The 20000-nt window shown below is 36.9% G+C and overlaps 1 protein-coding gene across 1 annotated transcript in view; it reads left to right on the top strand.

Annotated features, from left to right (window-relative positions):
* The first annotated feature begins 6322 nt into the window (after positions 1 to 6322).
* The window catches only part of LOC109072220 (protein unc-13 homolog C-like), a 22750-nt gene continuing 9072 nt past the window's right edge, over positions 6323 to 20000 (top strand). Inside the window, exons 1-2 of the mRNA XM_042744624.1 lie at positions 6323 to 6746; positions 10778 to 14284. Of these exons, the coding sequence (XP_042600558.1) occupies positions 11005 to 14284 (3280 nt within the window). The 5' untranslated portion in view covers positions 6323 to 6746; positions 10778 to 11004. The remainder of the gene's footprint in view (positions 6747 to 10777; positions 14285 to 20000) is intronic.

The raw sequence follows: 20000 nt of genomic DNA, 5'->3' as shown, positions 1-20000 counted from the left end.
GTTTATTGATGTAAAATCAGCTTTGTTTATGCATCCAACACTTTCTTTGTGAGAAACGATGACAAACGAGCAGCCGCAGAACTAAATAAACTAATGATAAACTGAATGTGAATGTTTGAGTGGGGTCAGTAATTAACTTTTTTATTGACACAAGACTGTGACGACGTGTTTCAATGGTCACCGGCATTGTAAATCCTCAAAAGTTTTTTATATTAAATAAAAAAAATAAAAATAAAAATATGTACATTTATACACACATATCACATTTGCTTCAAATTACAAACAAACTAGTTAACGCTGATGCAAGGGTATTTCAATTTGACATCGTTCTCTCTTCTGACTGCCGATAACAGTCTCTCTCTATTTTTTTCCTTTTTTCGTGAAAACACTATGGTGCCGTTTTTCTTTTGCAATTTGAACAAATGGGAATTCAAAAATATATTTGTGCTAGTCTCCCATTCATTGCTTGCCAAGTTTACTTAACTATGTCGACTTCTGCTGCTGAGAAACCCGAAACCCGGAAATGTGAAAACGGTCTATTGACCCTTCGCAGGGAGTTTGATTGACAGGCGATCTGACCAATCATGTCGCAGAATCCGCCCTTTTGTCCGACAAACAACCAGATAGGAGAGTAGATTAACATCCATGGAATTAAAAATGGTGTGCATTGACGTCTTTCCAGGGTTGAAATAAAATACCTTCTAATGTTCATTCATGTTTATTTCATGCTTTATCTATGAAACGATGATCAGTTGACTATTTTTCACATTTCATTTTAATCGCGACAGCTGCAACAGATTTAATTTAATCATGCAGGGTCTTTTTTGTCGTCCATTACTAGCTCTTATGTCACTCCAAACACATATGATTTTCTTTCTTTCATGAAAACAAGTGCAGAATGGTATGATGATGGCATATGATAGCCTTGTGTGACGAATAAACCTTTGTTATTCACTGATAATCTTTTATTCCCTTCATCGAAGTTCTGAAATGAACTTTAAAGTTGCAAGGATTACAAAAATGACACGACTTCATTTGATGTTCATTTGACTGATTTGACTTGGTTTGTTCTCATGATGCGCAGCTGTATTTTCAGCATCATTACTCCAGTCTTCAGTGTCACATGATCTTCAGAAATCATTCTAATATGCTGATTTGCTGCTCAAGAAACATTTCTGATTATTATCAATGTTGAAAACAGCTGTGCTGCACAATATTTTTGTGGAAACTGTGATATGTTTTATTTTTCAGGATTCACAGATGAATAGAGAACAGCATTTATCCGAAATAGAAATCTTTTTTAATGTCACTTTGGTTTATTTAATGCATCCTTGCTAAATAAAAGTGATCCTTTCTTTCAAACAAACAAATGAAAATATTTCTGACCCCAAACTTTTAGTCATTTTGGGAACTGACAGGCCCATTTACTTTATATGCATAAAAATATTTGTATATGCTTTCAACATACATCTTTTGTGTTTCACAGACAAGAAAGTCATATTGGGTCATATTTTAGCAATGTGAGGGAGAATAAATAATAAGCGAATTTTGATTTCTTGTTGAAATATTCCTAGACACCGACACCTGTGTCTCATTCAAACACTTCATTTGTCTAAATGCACATTTCCCGCGTTATCATATTGTTTCCTCTTCTGCGGTAATATGCTGGATGAAGTCTCAGGTGTTTCATCTCATTCTGCTCCTTCTGTGACCTTTAAAACAACTAGCTGCTCGAATGCCAAAGAGATGCATTTCTCCGGTTCACATGCAGGCATGTTAGAGAACAGCCATGAAACAACATTATGCATTGCATTAACATGTGATATAAATATTTATTTACAGTTATTAAAATATAAATATGATGCAATTTATAGTCTTTGTAGCCACTGCACTTCCTGCTCACGTTTGGCAAGCAGCTGTTTAACAGTGTTTACTGAAAAATTACAGAATGAAAGAAAACATCACAGCCTTTAATGAAACCTGAATTGTGTGTTTGTGTAAGTGTTTGTTTGTTTGTGTTTAATGAATGATTTCATATGGCATGCTGTGAGGATTTTCCTGTGTGTCGTGTATGTAGGTCATGGAGGGACTCGCTGTGAGCCAGGATTGATGCCTAAATGTCTCTGACTCTTCTAGAGCAAAGATGCATGAGCGGATGAGAGGCGCAGGATGATTGATGGCTTACATCGCAGCACAGAAAGAGAGAGAGACTCTATAAGGTAAGTTCCACTTCACAATTAAACAGCAGTGAGAGAAAATGTCCAATTTTTCCTAAACAAATATTTATTTTAATTGGTTTGGGACACATTGACAGGGTTTTTGCTGTGGAAGAGTTGTTGAACTTTCTCCTTCCTTGAGTCTAGAACAAAACAAACTGCAGATGACAGGTCTATTCATATATATATGGTACTTTTGTGACCTTGGCAACATGCTGGTCACTTTTCAGTATGATTCAAATAAAGGGGAACTGAAGATGTCTAGCTTCAAAAAGACACAAAAATATCTTAAAAGCAGTCTTTATGAATTATGTTTTATATTCCAAATCATCTAAAGTCAAGCGATATCTTTATGTGAGGAATAGGCCAAAACATGGTTATTCTTTTAAATTAAATTAAATTAAATTAAATTAAATTAAATTAAATTAAATTAAATTAAATTAAATTAAATTAAATTAAATTTATTGTATTATAAATTAAATGTATTGTATTATAAATTAAATAAAAAAATTAAGAATTAAAGCATTTAAGACTTGCTTTATTTAATAATTATTTATTATAATTATTCTTAATTTTATTTATAAATATGTTGTAATATGTATTATTAATATGCAATCATATTTTATTTATTAATTATTTTATAAATAATTAAAATAATTAGCAAAACTTCAGACTTAATGGCTTAAACTTAGGTCTGTTCTTCACACTAAGCTCTTATATGACTCAAGAACACTTAGAATGCTGTTTTCATGGTGCTTTTTCACCCTTTTTTGAAGCTTGAAAGCTTAAAGCTCCCTGTGATTGTGAGCACATGATTTTCATTTTTGCCTGAACTATTTGTTTATTGCAATATACTGCAAATTTGCTTGCAAAATACAGCCTATTTGATGATAATACAAATTTTATTTGCATTAAAAATAACCTGAGAAAATGCAATATACAAGTCATCTAATACAAATTGCACTTGCTGTAATGCAGTGATGTAAGAGCACACTGCAGTATAACGATAAGTAATAAGTGCAATAAGTGGTGTACAGTCAGTTCTCTTTCAGCTGATGTAATGAAATGAAGTGATGTCAGTGCTGTATAGGCTATTAAACACATTCCCATTTTGTCAGCAAGTGATTTTAATATCAGTTCTTTTTTGCTCCACTTGTTTTCTTACTCCTGTGGCCTTTATGGTCCTTGTATTTGGAGGCCAACAATGTGAAAAGCTGTCAGACCCACGAGCTTGTGTCTTATTGGATGGTGAGTTTGAACAATCAATCACAAGAAAAAACAACGACCTACAGGTTCTCTGTCTTTGTATCTTTTGTGTTTAGTGTGTTTGTGTTGGTTTGTTTTATTTTGATTTCAAATCTTGTTTGCGCTGAATATTTGCACTTGGTGCAAATAGACCTTTAATCCGTATTCTCAGAGTCAACATGAAATCAAAAAAGACTTTATTTGCTTTCCTAATACTCATTTCTGGCCTTATTGGAAAAGATTCATCTGTGTAAGTAATTCTAAAAAGAAAAAAAGTTTGTCATTAGATCTTTTTATTTGTCAATCACGTGTTATATACTGTAGAAACACAGTATTACTTTGCAACAAGGTTCAATTGGTTAACATTAGTTACTCATTAAATCATTATATCATTAAATCAGAGGTTCTCAAAGGTCTTCATGACAACCTGTCCAAACAAAAGTTTGGATATATAATAATAATAATAATAATAATAATAATAATAAAAATAAATAATAATAATAATAATAATAATAATAATAATAATAATAAACTGTATTTTTCAGGAATTATCACCTTTTTTTATTTTAACAGTAAACCTCTGTTGTTCGGTACTTTTGTTTTCAAGTAAAAAAAGTAACTGTAAAAGTTTTTTAAAAAACATTTCATGGTGCTAAAAGTTATTTTAAGTTATTGATTCAGATCTTTAGATATGCTTTTTGATTATTAAAATTGAAATAAACCATTAAAATTTAATCCAGAAAAAAAATCCAAAAAAAAAAGAGAGAAAAACACTGGTTTTGGGAAAAATAAAATGGAATTTGAGAAAAAAATAAAACAGATTTCATAGAGCCCTAAAAATGAAATAACTAATTAATTGATTAAATTGATCAAGTTTTATGATTTCAGTTAATTAGACATGCTTTAACCATTAAATGTCCAAAAGTCCAGATCAATTAAAAACATGACCAGAGACACTTCTTATGGTCCAATCAGTTTCTGATATCATTGAATATCAGAAATACATCATATTTTGTCAGTAAAATGTCTTTCTAATGCCATTTCATGTTGACTTTAATCAGTTATGTCCATGATTATGGAAAGAGTCAGAGATTTAGCAGTATGTGCATATGTCACAGAGATGATCACAGAACACCTTTATAGTGAAGCAGAGCATTAGCCTGAATATTTTCTCATGGTTCTTACACCTCTCTCTTAGATGAGCAGCTGTGGGTTAGTTAATCTGTGTCTAGACTAGAGGGCGATCAAGAGCTGTGTTCTGCATTAACATCCCTCCGTTCATCTCCTCTCTCCTCTCTTTTCTGTTGTAACATGGGCTAAAAGAATCTGGAAAGGCGGTTTAGCTGGGAGGCAAGACAAATTAGCGGCTGTTTGCGGGATTACATGACACATCCCCTGTTTCCTGAGTGATACAGAAATCATAATAAAAGCTTTGGAAATAGCACAGCGGCTAAATAAAGCGGACAGAGCTCTCAGCCATCAGCTCTAAACCAATCACAAATGATAATCATATTCTACAAGGACACAGAGACTGTAAAAGATCGTGCTAACTGTAGACTTGGTGAGCTTTGTATATTGTGTTGAAGATCAGTGTTTGATTACATTCATTTTTCTCATGCAAATTGCAGGGAGAAAAATTTAGTAACAAGTGCAATCACATTCTATAAAGGGGTATAATGGGACGTTTTGTTTTCTGAAGAAAATGTGTGTGGTGTTTTATGTCTGTGCAAAACTTGCGTCCATTAGGCTTATTTATTCTAGAGGGTTGCTAGGGTGTTGCTAAGTAGCTTATGGGATGTTCTGCATGATTTGTAGGTGGTTGTTATGGAACGGTTGTTATGGCATCAGTGTTAGTTTAGTATCATCTATATACTATTCATATTTTTAATCCCTTTTTTAAGTGTAAGTTTTTTTTTTTTTCAATTACATTTTTTAGTAATTTTGTGATGTAGGCCTACTGTTATTTATTTATTTACTATTTAGGTTTAGTTTACTTTTTGTTCAGTTTTAATTTCAGGTTAGGTTTTTAGTGCTTCAACTTAAACATATTTAAGTTAGTTGCCAAGGCAACATTTATCATTTTTAAATTTTAATTACATTTTTAGTAATTTTGTTACATGCTTTTGTCATTTTTATTTATTTCTTTATTTATTTTTCCCAAATATTGCTATTTAGGTTTGATTTACTTTTAGTATATCAATATTTTTAATTTCCAATTAGTGCTTATTTCAAATACAGTAGCTTCGAAGGCAACATTTTTCATCTAATATTTTATTATACTTCATGCTAATTGGCAAAATATTTTAAATGGTTTTTATTATAGGTAATGATTGTAACTCTGTATGGTAAATGATTGCTCATGGATTTCTGGGTAGTTGCTACTGTATGTAGTTTCTAGGATTACATTTTTGCTTAAGAATTCTGAAAGTATTAATGTATTGCTATGCATTTAATCGGGTTTTGAGGGTAGCTAGATTTCAAGGGTGTCCTTGGTTGTTCATTGCTATAGCAGGAGGATTATAGAGTAGCTGTGTGATTTGAGAAATGCACAAGCTCAACTTTAATACTCAGTGCTAAAGATTTGTTTCATGTACTAGAGATGTTTGCATTAGAAAACACAACCAATTAGAGGATGAATGGAATGGACAGAATGAGAGAGAGGTTAAAACGAGAGGACATTGATGCAAGGTTTAATAGCTGCAAGTCAGTCTTCGATTCTGTTACACACATACACACACATTCATCCCGCCTTCCTGCTGTGCATCTCATCCTTTCCCATCCTCCCTTCTCTCTCTTTCTCTCTCTCTCTCGTGTCACGTGTGCAGGTCTGTGAATCGCAGCAGCAGCAGCTTTGTGCATCTCTTTCTGTGTGAGCGAGAGAGAGGCTCAGGGCTGCACTCCTCCAAGGGCTTCTCGTACTCTCTTTATTCACACACGCGCATCCCGTGCATCCAGACAGGGAGCTTTCACCGTCCCAGACACACCGTCTGCTGTGACTTCTGTCTGGGAGAGCTGGACGGAGAGCTGGGATTTTACCCAGGATCCTTCCGTGATTTGCAACAGCATGCACCCGCCGAGCCAGACTTCATCCCAAGGTTGAGCGGAGCGCTGCAGCAGGCGACGAGGGAGGAATGGATCACAGAGAGAGCAGGACGTGGAACTGAGGGCTCGCGTTGTGCATTTGTGTCGTCGGAGGATGCTTTGGGCATCACTGCAGGACGTTTAAGAGTACGGCGGATGATAGTGGATAGATTTTGCATGCTGTCGGAGAGGGCTGTGATTCAGGTATGTGTGTGTACTAACTTAAGCTGTTGAATTGCAATTGAACTGATCATGCATTTTGTATGTGCATGCATCTGTGCATCACTTTTTAATGTCATTCTGTGCCATTAGACTTTGTGGTACGTCCGACACTTGATTCTTTCAGCTCACTGATCAGCATCTGGTGGTGGGTCCTCGCAGGCAGAGCGGGATGACTGAAGCTCTTGCTGGATTATAAAGAGCTTTCTAATTCCGGCAGCTCTTATTTGTTGCATCTCTCGCTCCGAGAGCATGCATCGCGCTCGTAAATTAGCGTTGGTTTAATGCATGCATGCCGGGATTGCTGCCCTGATGATGTGAACTGATATCCAGCATGTTCTCGGTTGTGGAGCCTCAAAGTCAGCAGTGTTCATGGTTAAAATGCATGCATTTTCAGATTTAGAAAGCATATGCCGACTCGGATGTGTGCATGCTGAGGTTTCACGGGGTAATGAGTGAATGTGAGATGAGCAACGGCTCGTAATTGTGTTAGTGGGTGGGGCTCTCTCTCTCTCTCGTTGTCTCTCGTGTCTCTATCTTAAATATGCATCAGGAGTGGCTGAGGTTGTCAGAGGAGTGTCTGTATGTGAGGTACGGGGTCAGAGCCCTGCGTCTGCATCGTATCGATAATCCATGTCTTTTGCATCTCAAGCCCACAGATGACCACACATGAGAATCTGCTCTCCTCGGGGCGACTGAGGGAGAAAGAGACAAGCACTCTCTAATGAGCTGCCCATCTTTATGAGGCATTGCACAACACACTGTCAAGTGCAATCATTTGGAGCAGCTACATAATAAATGAAGTAAACTAATAACTGGCTAAAAAAATAACTTGCAAATAAATGCACAGTGTGCTTTTACAATAGGCTAATGGTGAGGAACCGAGTCAGTTTCACTTTATAGTTCTGTGTATTTGGATAATAAAAGCAGTTTTTTGAAACCTAACCTGAATCTGCTTAAAGGTGGTTTGAGGTTTGGGTGTTGTTAATACTATAGGTTGCAGTTCATAATAAAGCTTTGCATTCTAGCTTGTGGAATTGGAAAGAACAGTGTTATTGCTCAGAGTTTGGACTTCAAGAATGTATAGTTAAAGAAAGAGTTTATCCAAAAATGAAAATGTGCTCAACCTCAGGTCATACAAGATGTGGATGAGTTTGTTTCTTCATCAGATTTGGAGAAATGTAGCATTGCATTGCTTGCTCAGCAATGGATGCTCTGCAGTGAATGGGTGCCGTCAGAATGAGAGTCCAAACAGCTGATAAAAACATCACAATAATCCACAAGCAATCCACAGCACTCCAGTCCATCAGTTAACATTGGGAGAAGACAAAAACGGCGTGTTTGTGAGAAACAAATCCACCCTGGCCAAAAAAGAGTCCTCTCTAACAGCTTCCACTCTTCTTTCCAGTAGATCTTAGTTCATGCATGCAGGGAATTGCTCTCTTTCAGACACAGGAGCATTAGTGCATCAATCAAGTTCTTTCAAGCCATTTCTTTATGACTTCGCTTTGTGTGCGGGTCATTATTGTACTGGAATAGAAATAATTGCATTTCTATATGCTGGATTGTTAGTAGTCAGTGCAGCTGAAATAGCAAGATCTGTTCATTTGTAAGTTCTGTCACATATGTTTGGTCATTCAGTGTATATTTTTTATTAGCTATCCAATAAAGTGACTCTAAAAAAACATGAATTCAGAATCAGTGCAGATTAAACACATATTTTCCATAATGGCCTGTGATGATCTCTAGCATTGCATTTAAACCATAACCAATGAAATTTGATTAGTGCTGTGAAATAGTAGTTGATTACCTGTTGGGCTTGTGGTGGAAATATGACCATAAAATATTAGATTTAATTGTCTCGTCAGTATTTTTCGGTAGATTGGTTGATTGTAATGCTGTAATGGCTTAATTAATCACAGAAGAGCTAATAAATTAATTGGAAAAGGAAGTTAGAAACCTCTGGTCTCAGCATTTGTTTCCATTGGCCAGACTGAACTTTTCTGAGTACACATCAATGTCCAAAGTCTTAATCATTACCTAAGAAACCACATGCTGGAGTTTTACCAGCCAGATACTTAGTTTAATTAAAAGTATCAATGAGTAAATTCATAGTAAATTATGTGGTCTGGTGATTTTGACATTTGATGTCTGTTACTGAATGGTTTGGTTGTGTTTTATTTATTTATTTATTTTTAATTTTAGGGTAAATTGTGAAGAAGTTGAGATCCTAACCATTTAAATTTTTGGAATTGTGATATTACTTTTAAAATGATTAAGCACCCTCAATAATATTGAAATATTTTTTGTCAGGAAAATAATGTTATGATGCAAAAAATCTTAATGCAACTGATTATTTTGACAATACAGATATTTACTTGAGAAGCTAGATATAAGGACGTTTTCAGAGAATTTGTCTTGAATTAAAGGTTTTTTTTTTTTGTTTGTTTGTAACTTTTTTTTTTTTTTTCTTGAGCTATGCATAAGAAAATGTATTGAGATTTATGCTTAGAACAACAAGAAGAAAAAACAGGATTGTTTTTGCCAGCGGGGGACAAAATAAACTTAATTCAAGATTCTAATTCCATTGAGAATAAGTCATTTTATCTTATTTGCATGACTTTACTTGTGAAGCATAATTGTCTCGTTTTAAGAATATTTTTAGTGGAAATACAAAAACAAACTACTGATGTACTGAAATATGACCATGTTCTAGACAGGATACAGAGTGAGTTTAGCACTGATCGTCAAATTACATCTGATTGGATTAATAACATTTGATTGTACAAGCTTTGTTTGGTTATAATTACATTAGTGGAGTGAAAGCTGCTTTAGTGGGTCTGAGACAGAGAGAGAGAGACAGATAGAGAGAGAGAGAGAGACATAGAGAGAGAGAGGTCTGTAAACATTAAAGTGTGTGACTCACAGCAACACATCTGTCAACATCTCCATGCACACACACAGCAACACACACACACACACACACACACACACACACACACACACACACACACACACACGCGCGTTACACAGGCTACTCACCTGTTCTGTTCTGTATTATAGGTGAATTACTACTAAACTGAGAACAATGTTTGTATTGCAGCTGAATGACAGATACTGAGTCAATTTAAATAAACTTCTATATGTTTATAAATGCACAAGATAACTAGTTGGTGTGTGACATGGTTGATTAGTTGGTCAATGTTGATTACTTGTTCAAGTCAACAAATCGTCCCTACTTGCAGTGTATTTTTTCCCTTCACCCACAGAATATCACATCTCTCTTTCTTATGCCATTATACATTTTTAGGCCCTGTGTGAACCGTATTTAGTTAGATACAAACAAGGCCCTTTAATGCAGTTATACAGTATGACTGTATTCCTCACCTTTCCCCTCCATTTATGAATATCGTATGAGCTTCTAGATAAAACCATTCATATCTGAATTATTGATATTCAAACATATTCCACTTTTTTTTTCCATAGCACACAGGGTCTTGCCCTTTATACTTGAGTATATTGTTCTGGTCAATTTGGTCATGTTGTATTTTCTAGTGCATTTGAACTGCACCATTCAGCTGTGATCATTAGGTTGTGTGTCTGTATCATTGGACGCTACATGTACCAGATTTCCAAAGGCGGTGTAACTCGATTATATTGCCATGCTCATTTTGAAGCTAGAAATGCATTGATTTGTAAAATAATGTAAACACAATTATTCATGTCAGGCTGTTTATGGGTTTATTGGATCTCCAAAACAACACCGGAATCTTTTCTGCGAAAATAAGAAGCTTTCCGCAATTCTCTCAAAATGTGACACATCTAGCTCAGCTGAATTGGATCTGACAGCCTCATAAGAAACGGACTATGAAATTGGGGCTCTAGTACAAAGAATTATACAATGATTTATTATACAGTACGTGCAGTGTAACATTCAGAGTTATGCATTTTACATGCTGGCCTTCAGTGCAAACTAACTTAAAAGATCTTTCTTTTCCTTTTCTTTTTTCTTTCAGAGACATGAGGCCTTTTCTGAAGAACACCCTTGAATATTTCCCTCACTGAGGATGTGCAACGATTTCTGCCTGGCACAACCGCATCTGAGGTCACTTCTTCTATAGACCCTCTATTATAACTCAGGGTTGACTTTCAAAACTCGTAAGTGTCTGTGTACTTCGCTGGATTTGAGACCAATCTTGCTTTACTGTGTCTGGAGTGCAAAACTGCTGAAACATCGCCCTCCATGGTTTCTGCCCATTTCAAAAAGCTATCGTCTTACATTGTAAAGATTTGCAAAGGAATGTTTACAAAGAAACTGGCAAATACCACAAAGAAGAAAGAGAGTAGCGAAAACAAAAAAGAACCCAAAACGTCCCCTGACTTGCATGCACGGAACCCGACGTTCTCAACCACACTGAAAAGCACAGTTAAAAAGATCTCCAAATGCTCGTCGGCACGCAATATATCCCTTGAGGAGGATGACGGAAAAAACGATTGTTCTTCTCTCTCACCAACTTTTAGTTACCGTGTAGCAATTGCCAATGGACTTCCAAAAAATGCCCTCTTTCTGAACAATAATGAGTTTCATGAGGTCTTGTCAATTGATAGCTATTACTCCGACTCTCTAAACGAGGCAAAACTTGTCCATAGATTTGATGAACAGAAAGCTTATACAATGCCAGTAAGACGGAACAGGAAGAGTTTGATTAGTTTAGCGCCCTCCGATGGCAGCTCGGAGGGGGAGCGGGGAGAGCGCAGCAGTCTCCACACCCTTCGATTGGGCGCTCTGAAAAAACTGAGGAAATGGAAGAAGAGCCAAGAATGTGTGTCCTCGGATTCGGAGGCCAGCAACTGGAGAAAGACTCTTGGCATCAGAAGCAAATCTCTGGACCGAGCTGGCCGACACCAGAAAACCACTACCCTGGAGCCGGGATCCAGCTCGACGGGATGCATCAGTCAGACTCAGGACGTGATGGAGATGATCTTCAAAGAACTTCAGGGAATCAGTCAGATCGAGTCCGAGCTCTCAGAACTGCGAGGGCACGTAAACGCCCTCAAAAGCTCCATCGATGAGATCTCCAGCAGCGTGGAGGTGGTGCAGAGCGAAATCGAGCAGCTCCGTTCGGGTTTTGTGCAGTCCAGACGCGAAACTCGAGACATCCACGATTACATCAGAGAGATTAACCAACAGACCAACAAAGCAACTCTGAGATTTCTAAATGTGCCTGAGGAGAAGTACGAAAAAACAGAAGACCTTATCTTTCAGATCCTAAAAGAGAAAATGGGCTTCACTGAAGCACGCAAGACATTTAAAATTGAACTGGCGCATCGACTAGGCCAACAACGAGAATGTTACAATGCTAAACCTCGACCAATAGTAGTTATATTTTCAAGCCGCCAAGACAGGGATTTAGTTTTGAAGAAGTGTTATAAGCTAAAAGGGACTGGGATATCCATTTCGACAGATAGTCTAGCACAAGATTCGAAAGAAAAGAGAGACAAGCCAATGGCTTCCTCTCAGACGTACGAAAGCATGGACATCAAGGTCTCAGCCAAAGACAAAGCAGAAAGTGATGACTGGGACTCCATGGAAAGCGACAAAGAGCTTGATGAATTGAACAAGAACAAATATGCAATTGTGTCCAAACCACCTCCGAAAAGTAAATCAGACAAGAAAAAGTCTCACAATCACCGAAGGATGGCCGATGATGCTGCGTACTCTGTGCACTATGCCGATAGCACAGCCTACGATGACCACGACAAGCAAAGCAAGTCCTACTATTCCGACTTAACACCTGGATGGCTGTCTCAGAGCGACTATTCCACTCCTAAACTTAGCCGATCTGAATCAGACTGCTCCAAACTTTGCCAGTCTTACTCCGAGGACTTCTCAGAGAGTCAGTATTTCAGCAGAGTCAACGGCTGCTCCTTGCTCTCCTCCTCAGATCAGGAACTTTGGCAACGGAAGCAAGAAGACATGGCGTCCTCCTGGTACGCCAGTCCCCCAAGTCAAACTCTGAGCCAGGAACGACCTTATGCAGAACACAATGAAGTTGAAACCACAGAAACTATTGACAGTGGTGTAAGTAATGGTCTTGTTTGTATATCAGGGGACAGGAGCCATTACAGCGGCTCTCAGCTGTCACTGCAGGGTGACCTTTCACCATGGAAAGACTGGCATCACCTTGAACAAGGTGCTGATTCAGGTTTGGATGCCTCCACTGAACAGAACATAATCTCTGAAATCAGTAGCCCATTTGACCCTGCAGCCAACCCTGGTTTCCCTGAGAAAATAACTAAATGCCTTGAGGTTGATTTGCAATTTGAAGGTGAGACCTTTTTGACACTAGATAGCACTCCAGAGACGGGCCAAGATGAAGATATAGATATAGAACCTGAATTTTTAGAACCTGAGCCAGAACCAGAACAAATGCCACAGCCAGAACCAGAACCAGGACTGGAGCCAGAACCAGAGCCAGAGGCTGTGATTGAACCCATACCAGAACCAGTACTTAAACCTGCAGAGGAACCGCAACCTGAAAAGAAGCCCAAGACCAAGAAGATCCAAGCTAAGCCTGAATCAGCTCCGCAAACTTTGCAGCGACAGGATGTGAACCGCCTCCAGCAGAACCAGAAATCTTCCTCCATGTACCGGAGCCAGAGTGAGATCAGAAGTGAGAAAGTGGAGGAAGTCCCCAAATCCTGGAGTAGCCGGCTCAGCATAGACCTCAGCGAAAAAACTTTCAGCTTTGGAGGATTTGGATCCACCCTGCAAAGAGCAAAGTCAGCTTTGGATTTTGTGTGGAATAAAGGCTCCCAAAGCACTAGTGCTCCAGTTGAAGAACCGAGCAACACCTCATTCATGGGTAGGTTCAGGACCATGTCCCAGTCCACAGCGAACAGCTCCAGCACAACCATTGACTCAGATGTCTACACAGAACCTTTCTATTACAAGGCAGAAGAGGACGAACAACCTGCTGAACAACCTGTGGACAATGAGACACATTATGTTGAGGTGATGGAACAAGTCCTAGCCAATCTGGAAAACAGAACAAACGCAAATGAGGCTGATGAACAGAACCAAGATGAGGAATACGATGTCTCACAAGAGTATGACATCTCACAAGAGGGTAACCTCGTGCTGGAATATGACTGCAGCCTTGATGAGCAATATGATGAGGAATACAGTGAGGAGTATGACGACAATCCCATGACCGAAGACACAGCGGAGTATGAGTTGAGTTTGGTGGATTATGTGGAAGAAACCGAGGAACCGGAAGCAGAGGCCAAGGAACAGGAGGAGAGTAAGAAGGAGGTGCAGGAAGATCAAGAAATATCAGAAACGAAGGGAGCAGATGAGGTTAAAGAGACTGTAGAACAAGAGGATGAGAACAAAAATGTTACAGAGGTTCCTGTGCAAGAAGCACCACCCAAAAGAAGGATGCGTCCCACCTTTAAAGAGGCGGCGCTGAGAGCTTACCGGAAGCAGATGGCTGAGCTGGAACAGCAGATCCTGGCAGGAGGTATGAGCCAACCAGTTTATATGTTAGATTATTATTAGGGATGCACGATATTATCGGACCAATATCGGAATCAGCTGATAATGGCTTTAAATGTAAATAATGGCATCAGCCCGATATGATAAGTTATGCCGAAAATCATGAGTATGTATTGATTTAAATCAGAATCAGAATCAGAAAGAACTTTATTGCCAAGTTTGCTTGCGCATACAAGGAATTTGTTTTAGGGACATAAGCTTCCAGTACACAGAGACGACAACAACACACAGAAAAAAAAAAAAAAAAAAAAACTTGGTCAGAGACTATAGCTTACATGAAAAAAAAAACCCACAAACAACAACAAAAAAAGATTTTATATATACTGATTTGTTCATTAATTGTGTAATATGTTATATTTTTTAAACAAATTATGAGCTCTGAAAGATTTTGAGAATTTTTACAACTCTTTTGCTTTAGACCATTTACAAAAGTTAAATCTTAAAATAAAATGTAAAGGTTACCATTGCGTCTTTCTGAGAAGAAATAAATAAATAAATAAATAAATAAATAGAATAAAAATTTATTGATTAATATATAGTTTATTTATAGTTATTTTCAAATCTTCAGTGTGCTGTAATTATAAAATAACTTTAATATTGTTTATTTAATGTTAACAAATAAGTTCTTGTTAAAAACCAAATTAAAAATAATTATATATCGGTGTCTGCGTTGACTATCGGCCAAAATGAGTTGAAAATTATCGGCATATCGGATATCAGCAAAAATCCAATATCGTGCATCCCTACTTATTATAGTTGTCTTGAAGGGTTTTAGTTATGGCTTTGGTCGGTGAAACATTGATTGAGTCATTTAAGATCCACCGTTCTCCATACATGAGGTCTTGGTTCATGACACCCCAGGGTTATTGTGAAGGGCAAGATGATGATTACTAGTATTTGATGTTGAGTGGTTAGAACTGGCGATTGATTTTGTGTGTGCGTGTATGTGTTTGTCAGTGCCTCAGAGTTCAGATGAAAGTGTACTTCACCTTCTGTGGCCTTCATTAACCTTAGAGAGTCCAATCAACAGTTCTATTTTTATTTAAGCTTTTATTTTGAAAGGAACAGTTCACCCATATAATAATGTTCTTTTCATCATTTACTGTCACTGTCATTCCAAACCTGGATTTTTTTATTTTTATCGTACAACATGAAAAGAGACAATTTGACAATGCTTTTCCATTTAGCACCTTCCCATTCAGCAGAAACATACATTTATCATTGGTTGTCCAAAAAGGCATCATAAAAGTTGTCCATTTGACTTGTGTTCTACACAATTCAAGTCGTTACTCACTAGAAATCATGCCCACCATCATAGCTTTCAAATTTCATTTCAGATCAGTCCAGGCTTGATGTCAATGAGAGCAGATAGCATTGGTTCTACTTAGAACATGCACCACATTTGAATATGTGCATATGTTTCATTTTATTTTTGGGTGAATTTGTCCTCTGCAGGCATGTTTTATCATTTTATTTCAGCAGAACAAAAGTCTCAAATGTGTTTTCAAAGTCAGTTTACCCTATAAATGCTAATACGGACATGCTATTAGTTTGTAAACAAATGTCAATATATGATTAATGAAATGACTAAAAGGCATTGCTGTTGGTAACAGCTGAAACGTGGCTATGCTAGCACTTTACCCCACAAAAGCAGAGTTTCCTTTACAGCCAGTCAGGAATCAGGGGAATTTCCACCCAGTCTTACTCACACCGAAAGCACTCTTGACCTAGAATCACAGTCACAGCACACGGCAAACCCAGCGCCGCACTCCACAATGCTGAGTACTGTTGGGATACTGTATTTAGGCTGCTCATTCATGCTGCACGCCAGATGCTCTGTGTACTTTAGTGGATTCTGATTCCCTAAAACACAAGCCACAAATGGTGGTAACCATAGTATTACTTGACTACTTGAATAATTGATGTTTTTTGGTTGATTATTTGTCTTCAGTAAGTTTTATTGTTAGAAAATAATGTGCATTATTTTCTAAGAATTAGCGTTTTTCACAAAAATCGGATATTAGTATGCCCTTTTCTCAAATAATGCTTCTTACATTTTCTGTTTTGTCTGTTTTCCAAGTTGTTGTTATATAATCTACAAAAAAAATTACATTTTACTTGTTTGTCACTCGTGAGATAATTCGCTCAACATAGCGCCACATGTTTTCCATTTCTTCATCTCCGACATCCCTTTTTATATATGCTAGTCTTTGATCTCCAGTACATTTAAGCATATTATATTAATTCACTCAGTCATTTCCCTCGAATCACCACATCATGATAAATTACTTAAAAATGACAACATTTATGTCCAGATGCACATTTTTTCCAATACACTAAACAATTTTAACTCAGTCAGGTTGAAGCATATTAACCGCAACACAACAACTTAATCCGATACAACAGGAATAAAGTCATGAATCTGAGTCATCTGTAGTTTAATATGTATTTCCCAGGGCACATTGTGCAACGCACATTTAAACCATAACAATAATAATGCAAAGGAGAGCAAGTAGAAAATCCAATATTACTTTAATAATATTAGTTATAGTAGTGAAAAAATTCACGTGGAGAGTCATAATGCACAGTCAGCACCAAACGGACAGAACGACACACTGCAAAAAAATGCTTTTCTTACTTAGATTTGCTGTCTTGTTTCCAGCCAAAATATCTAAAAATTCTTAAATCATGAAAAATTTTCTATACAAGTAAAAATTATTGTCTTGTTTTCAGGAAACAAGTCAAAATTAAGTGAGTTTTTGCTTGAAACAAGCAAAACAATCTGCCAGTGGGGTAAGCAAAATAATCTTGTTTTCTGTTTGAAATAAGATTATTTTGCTTACAAAATAAATTCAGTTCAAGCATTTTCATAATCTCTAATTTGCATATAAAGACTTAGATTCTCGAACTCATTCTTGTTAAGTACGGCCTCAGTTGTCAGCGGAAAACTTTTACCCTGTAAGCGCCAGTCCGGAAGCCAGAAACACAAAGTGTGAAAAAGGCTAATTCAACGGCCCGTCATCAATTATTCCTTACATATCCGGCCTGTATCCGCATGCCAGGCAAAAAACTTGAAACTGTTAAAGACCAGGATGTTTCATTCAAGCCACCAATGAAAAAATTTATATATATCACATTACGCTTTCATCAACAGGTTAGAATGTTTGTTGTCGCTATATGTGTGCTCATTTCCTGTTGTAAGATACATTTGGCCAAAATCTCATTTTATAAAAGACGAAATGCTTCTGTATGCAAGGCTATTTAAGTGTAGGCTATTGGCTATGACTAGATGGCAAATGCTAGCCCTCTCTCTCTCTGGTCCCACATGTCTCAGACCTCAAATACATAAAATATGAGCCTTTATAGACATAGCGTCTATACGTATTTATTCAAACAACGAGATCTTTATTTACCCATGCAAGATTTCGTTCAGCTGCTGTGGAACTTCAGTTCATTCAGTCAAGATAGAGGGGGTGGAGTTATGAGGTTTGACTGACAGGTTAATCCATCAGTGTTGATTTATTGATAAAGAAAAAAAACAAACAAAAAAACATCATCACCACCAACAACAAAAAAAAAAGGCCACATTGATGTGTGGTTTGTTAGGATCGGACATTATTTTTGGTTGAGATACAACTATTTGAAAATCTGGAATCTGAGGGTGCAAAAAATCTAAATATTGAGTACATCACTTTTAAAGTTGTTCAAATGAAGTTCTTAGCAATGCATATTACTAATTAAAAATTGATATATTTATGGTAGGAAATTTACAAAATATCTTCATGGAACATGATCTTTACTCATGATTTTTTGGCATAAAAGAAAAATCGATCATTTTGACCCATACAATGTATTTTTGGCTATTGCTACAAACACACACCCATGCAACTTAAGACTGGTTTTGTGGTCCAGGGTCACATTTTTAATATTTAGCATTCTTAAAATGTATTTTCCATTAACAAAGCTGGAAAAGGGAATGCTAATGGTTAGCGTTGTCTAGGTTCCTCCTTGATGAAAACACAGAAATATTCTTCAATTCAGTGGTTCCGGTATGCAGCTCCTTGTTTTCAAACAGCCAATTTAATTTCTGAGCTCTTATTTTCTCCTTGGCTAATTAAAGAACGCAGCTCAGAAATCATTTGCATAAAACGAGGAACCGTCGTGCAGGGGCTCTGAGTGTCGTGGCTGTTTTGGTTCAGTTTTAAAAGCAGGGCTGCACATTTTAGGAGTCTTTTACAGTGAGGTCTCTTAGGATTAGTTCTTCCTGCCAAACCCATCTTCATTTAGTTCTAGGCTGAACTGCATTCACATGCTAATACATCCTCCCAAGGGCGCTTGCTAACCAGGTCAGTGTTGTTGGGACTCTTATATCAGTCTTGTTCTGAGAGTAGCGGTGCGAGCCGGCACTCCTCGCTTCACGTGTTTATTATATCCATTTTATATTTCCGCTCTGATCCATCGAGCTCAGCTGACTGAAAATAGTCTATCCGTTCTCTAAATATTTTATTTAGATCACAGTGCTCACAGAGGATAGATTTTAAAAACGTGTGCAGCACTGATAGTAAATACGTTTGTTTAGAAGGGTTTCTATCCTCTTAAGGTTTGGGAATTCATATTTTAAGATAGATATGTCTTTATTGACTGTTCAAACCCACAAAAATACATCAGTTCTGCCCCAGATTTCCATTGCATTTAAATAATCGAGAATTATGACTGCATCAGGAAAATTCTTCATAGAGATGGACACGAAAGTCATGAAAAATCTAATCTGATCCTGTTTACTTTATTGATACATATTCTAGTAAATGATGCATCAGTGCATGTTGTTCCAATGTAAAAATGAATAAAAAGCTTATCATTAAAATGCAATAACTTGCTCCAATACTAGGAAATATATCCAATTATGGAATAAATAATTAAAGTGCATTGCAAATGTCGATTCATATTTAGATTGAAGACAACGTGAAATCAAAATCTCAAGAAATGTTCTTGGTCTTGTTGTGCATGATTTATCAGTGCATTTTATTCCACAGGATAAATGTTTTTCATAATGTTTTAGCAAAATCTAACATGTTACAGTATATAAGCCATCTGTTTTATTGGGAACTATGTCATAATATTTTAGCTTTATTATTTAAATGGTGCATAACAGGGATGCTTCCTACCTGCAGTTTGTTTTCAGAAAGACATCGTTAATGAAAGTGATGCATTTAGCCAGAGCTCAGTGGAAACAGACCATTGATCCAAATGAGTGAAGGAGGTTTTCCGTCACCTCTCTCACAGGCCGATATGTTTTAGCCTTGAGAACCGCAGCCAAATTATTCATCTCATTTCGTCTCTGTCACTGACCAAGAAATCTAAAAGGAAATTTAATTCGTCTGAGAAATCCCTCAGTGCATATATATTCTGCAGCATGTCAGCCGTCCGCAAAATGGATAGATTTCAGAGACAGTGGACACTGTGTGATCTTGTTTTAAGAGTCAATTTAATGAGACCTGGTGATCTTTAAAATCAGTCAAAATGAGAACTTTTTATTCTCTTTATACCTATATGTGAGTTTTAATTTATTTATTCTACAGGCAAAATATTGTCAGGAATTGATGATGTATTATATGAAGTGTTCATTTCCGGGCCTAAATGTGAGTTTAAAAATATTATTTCAATTAAATATTTGAATTAAA

The sequence above is a fragment of the Cyprinus carpio genome, chromosome B18 (assembly GCF_018340385.1).
Source record: "Cyprinus carpio isolate SPL01 chromosome B18, ASM1834038v1, whole genome shotgun sequence".
Classification (NCBI taxonomy): Eukaryota; Metazoa; Chordata; class Actinopteri; order Cypriniformes; family Cyprinidae; genus Cyprinus; species Cyprinus carpio.
This window is presented reverse-complemented; position numbering and strand designations above follow the sequence as displayed.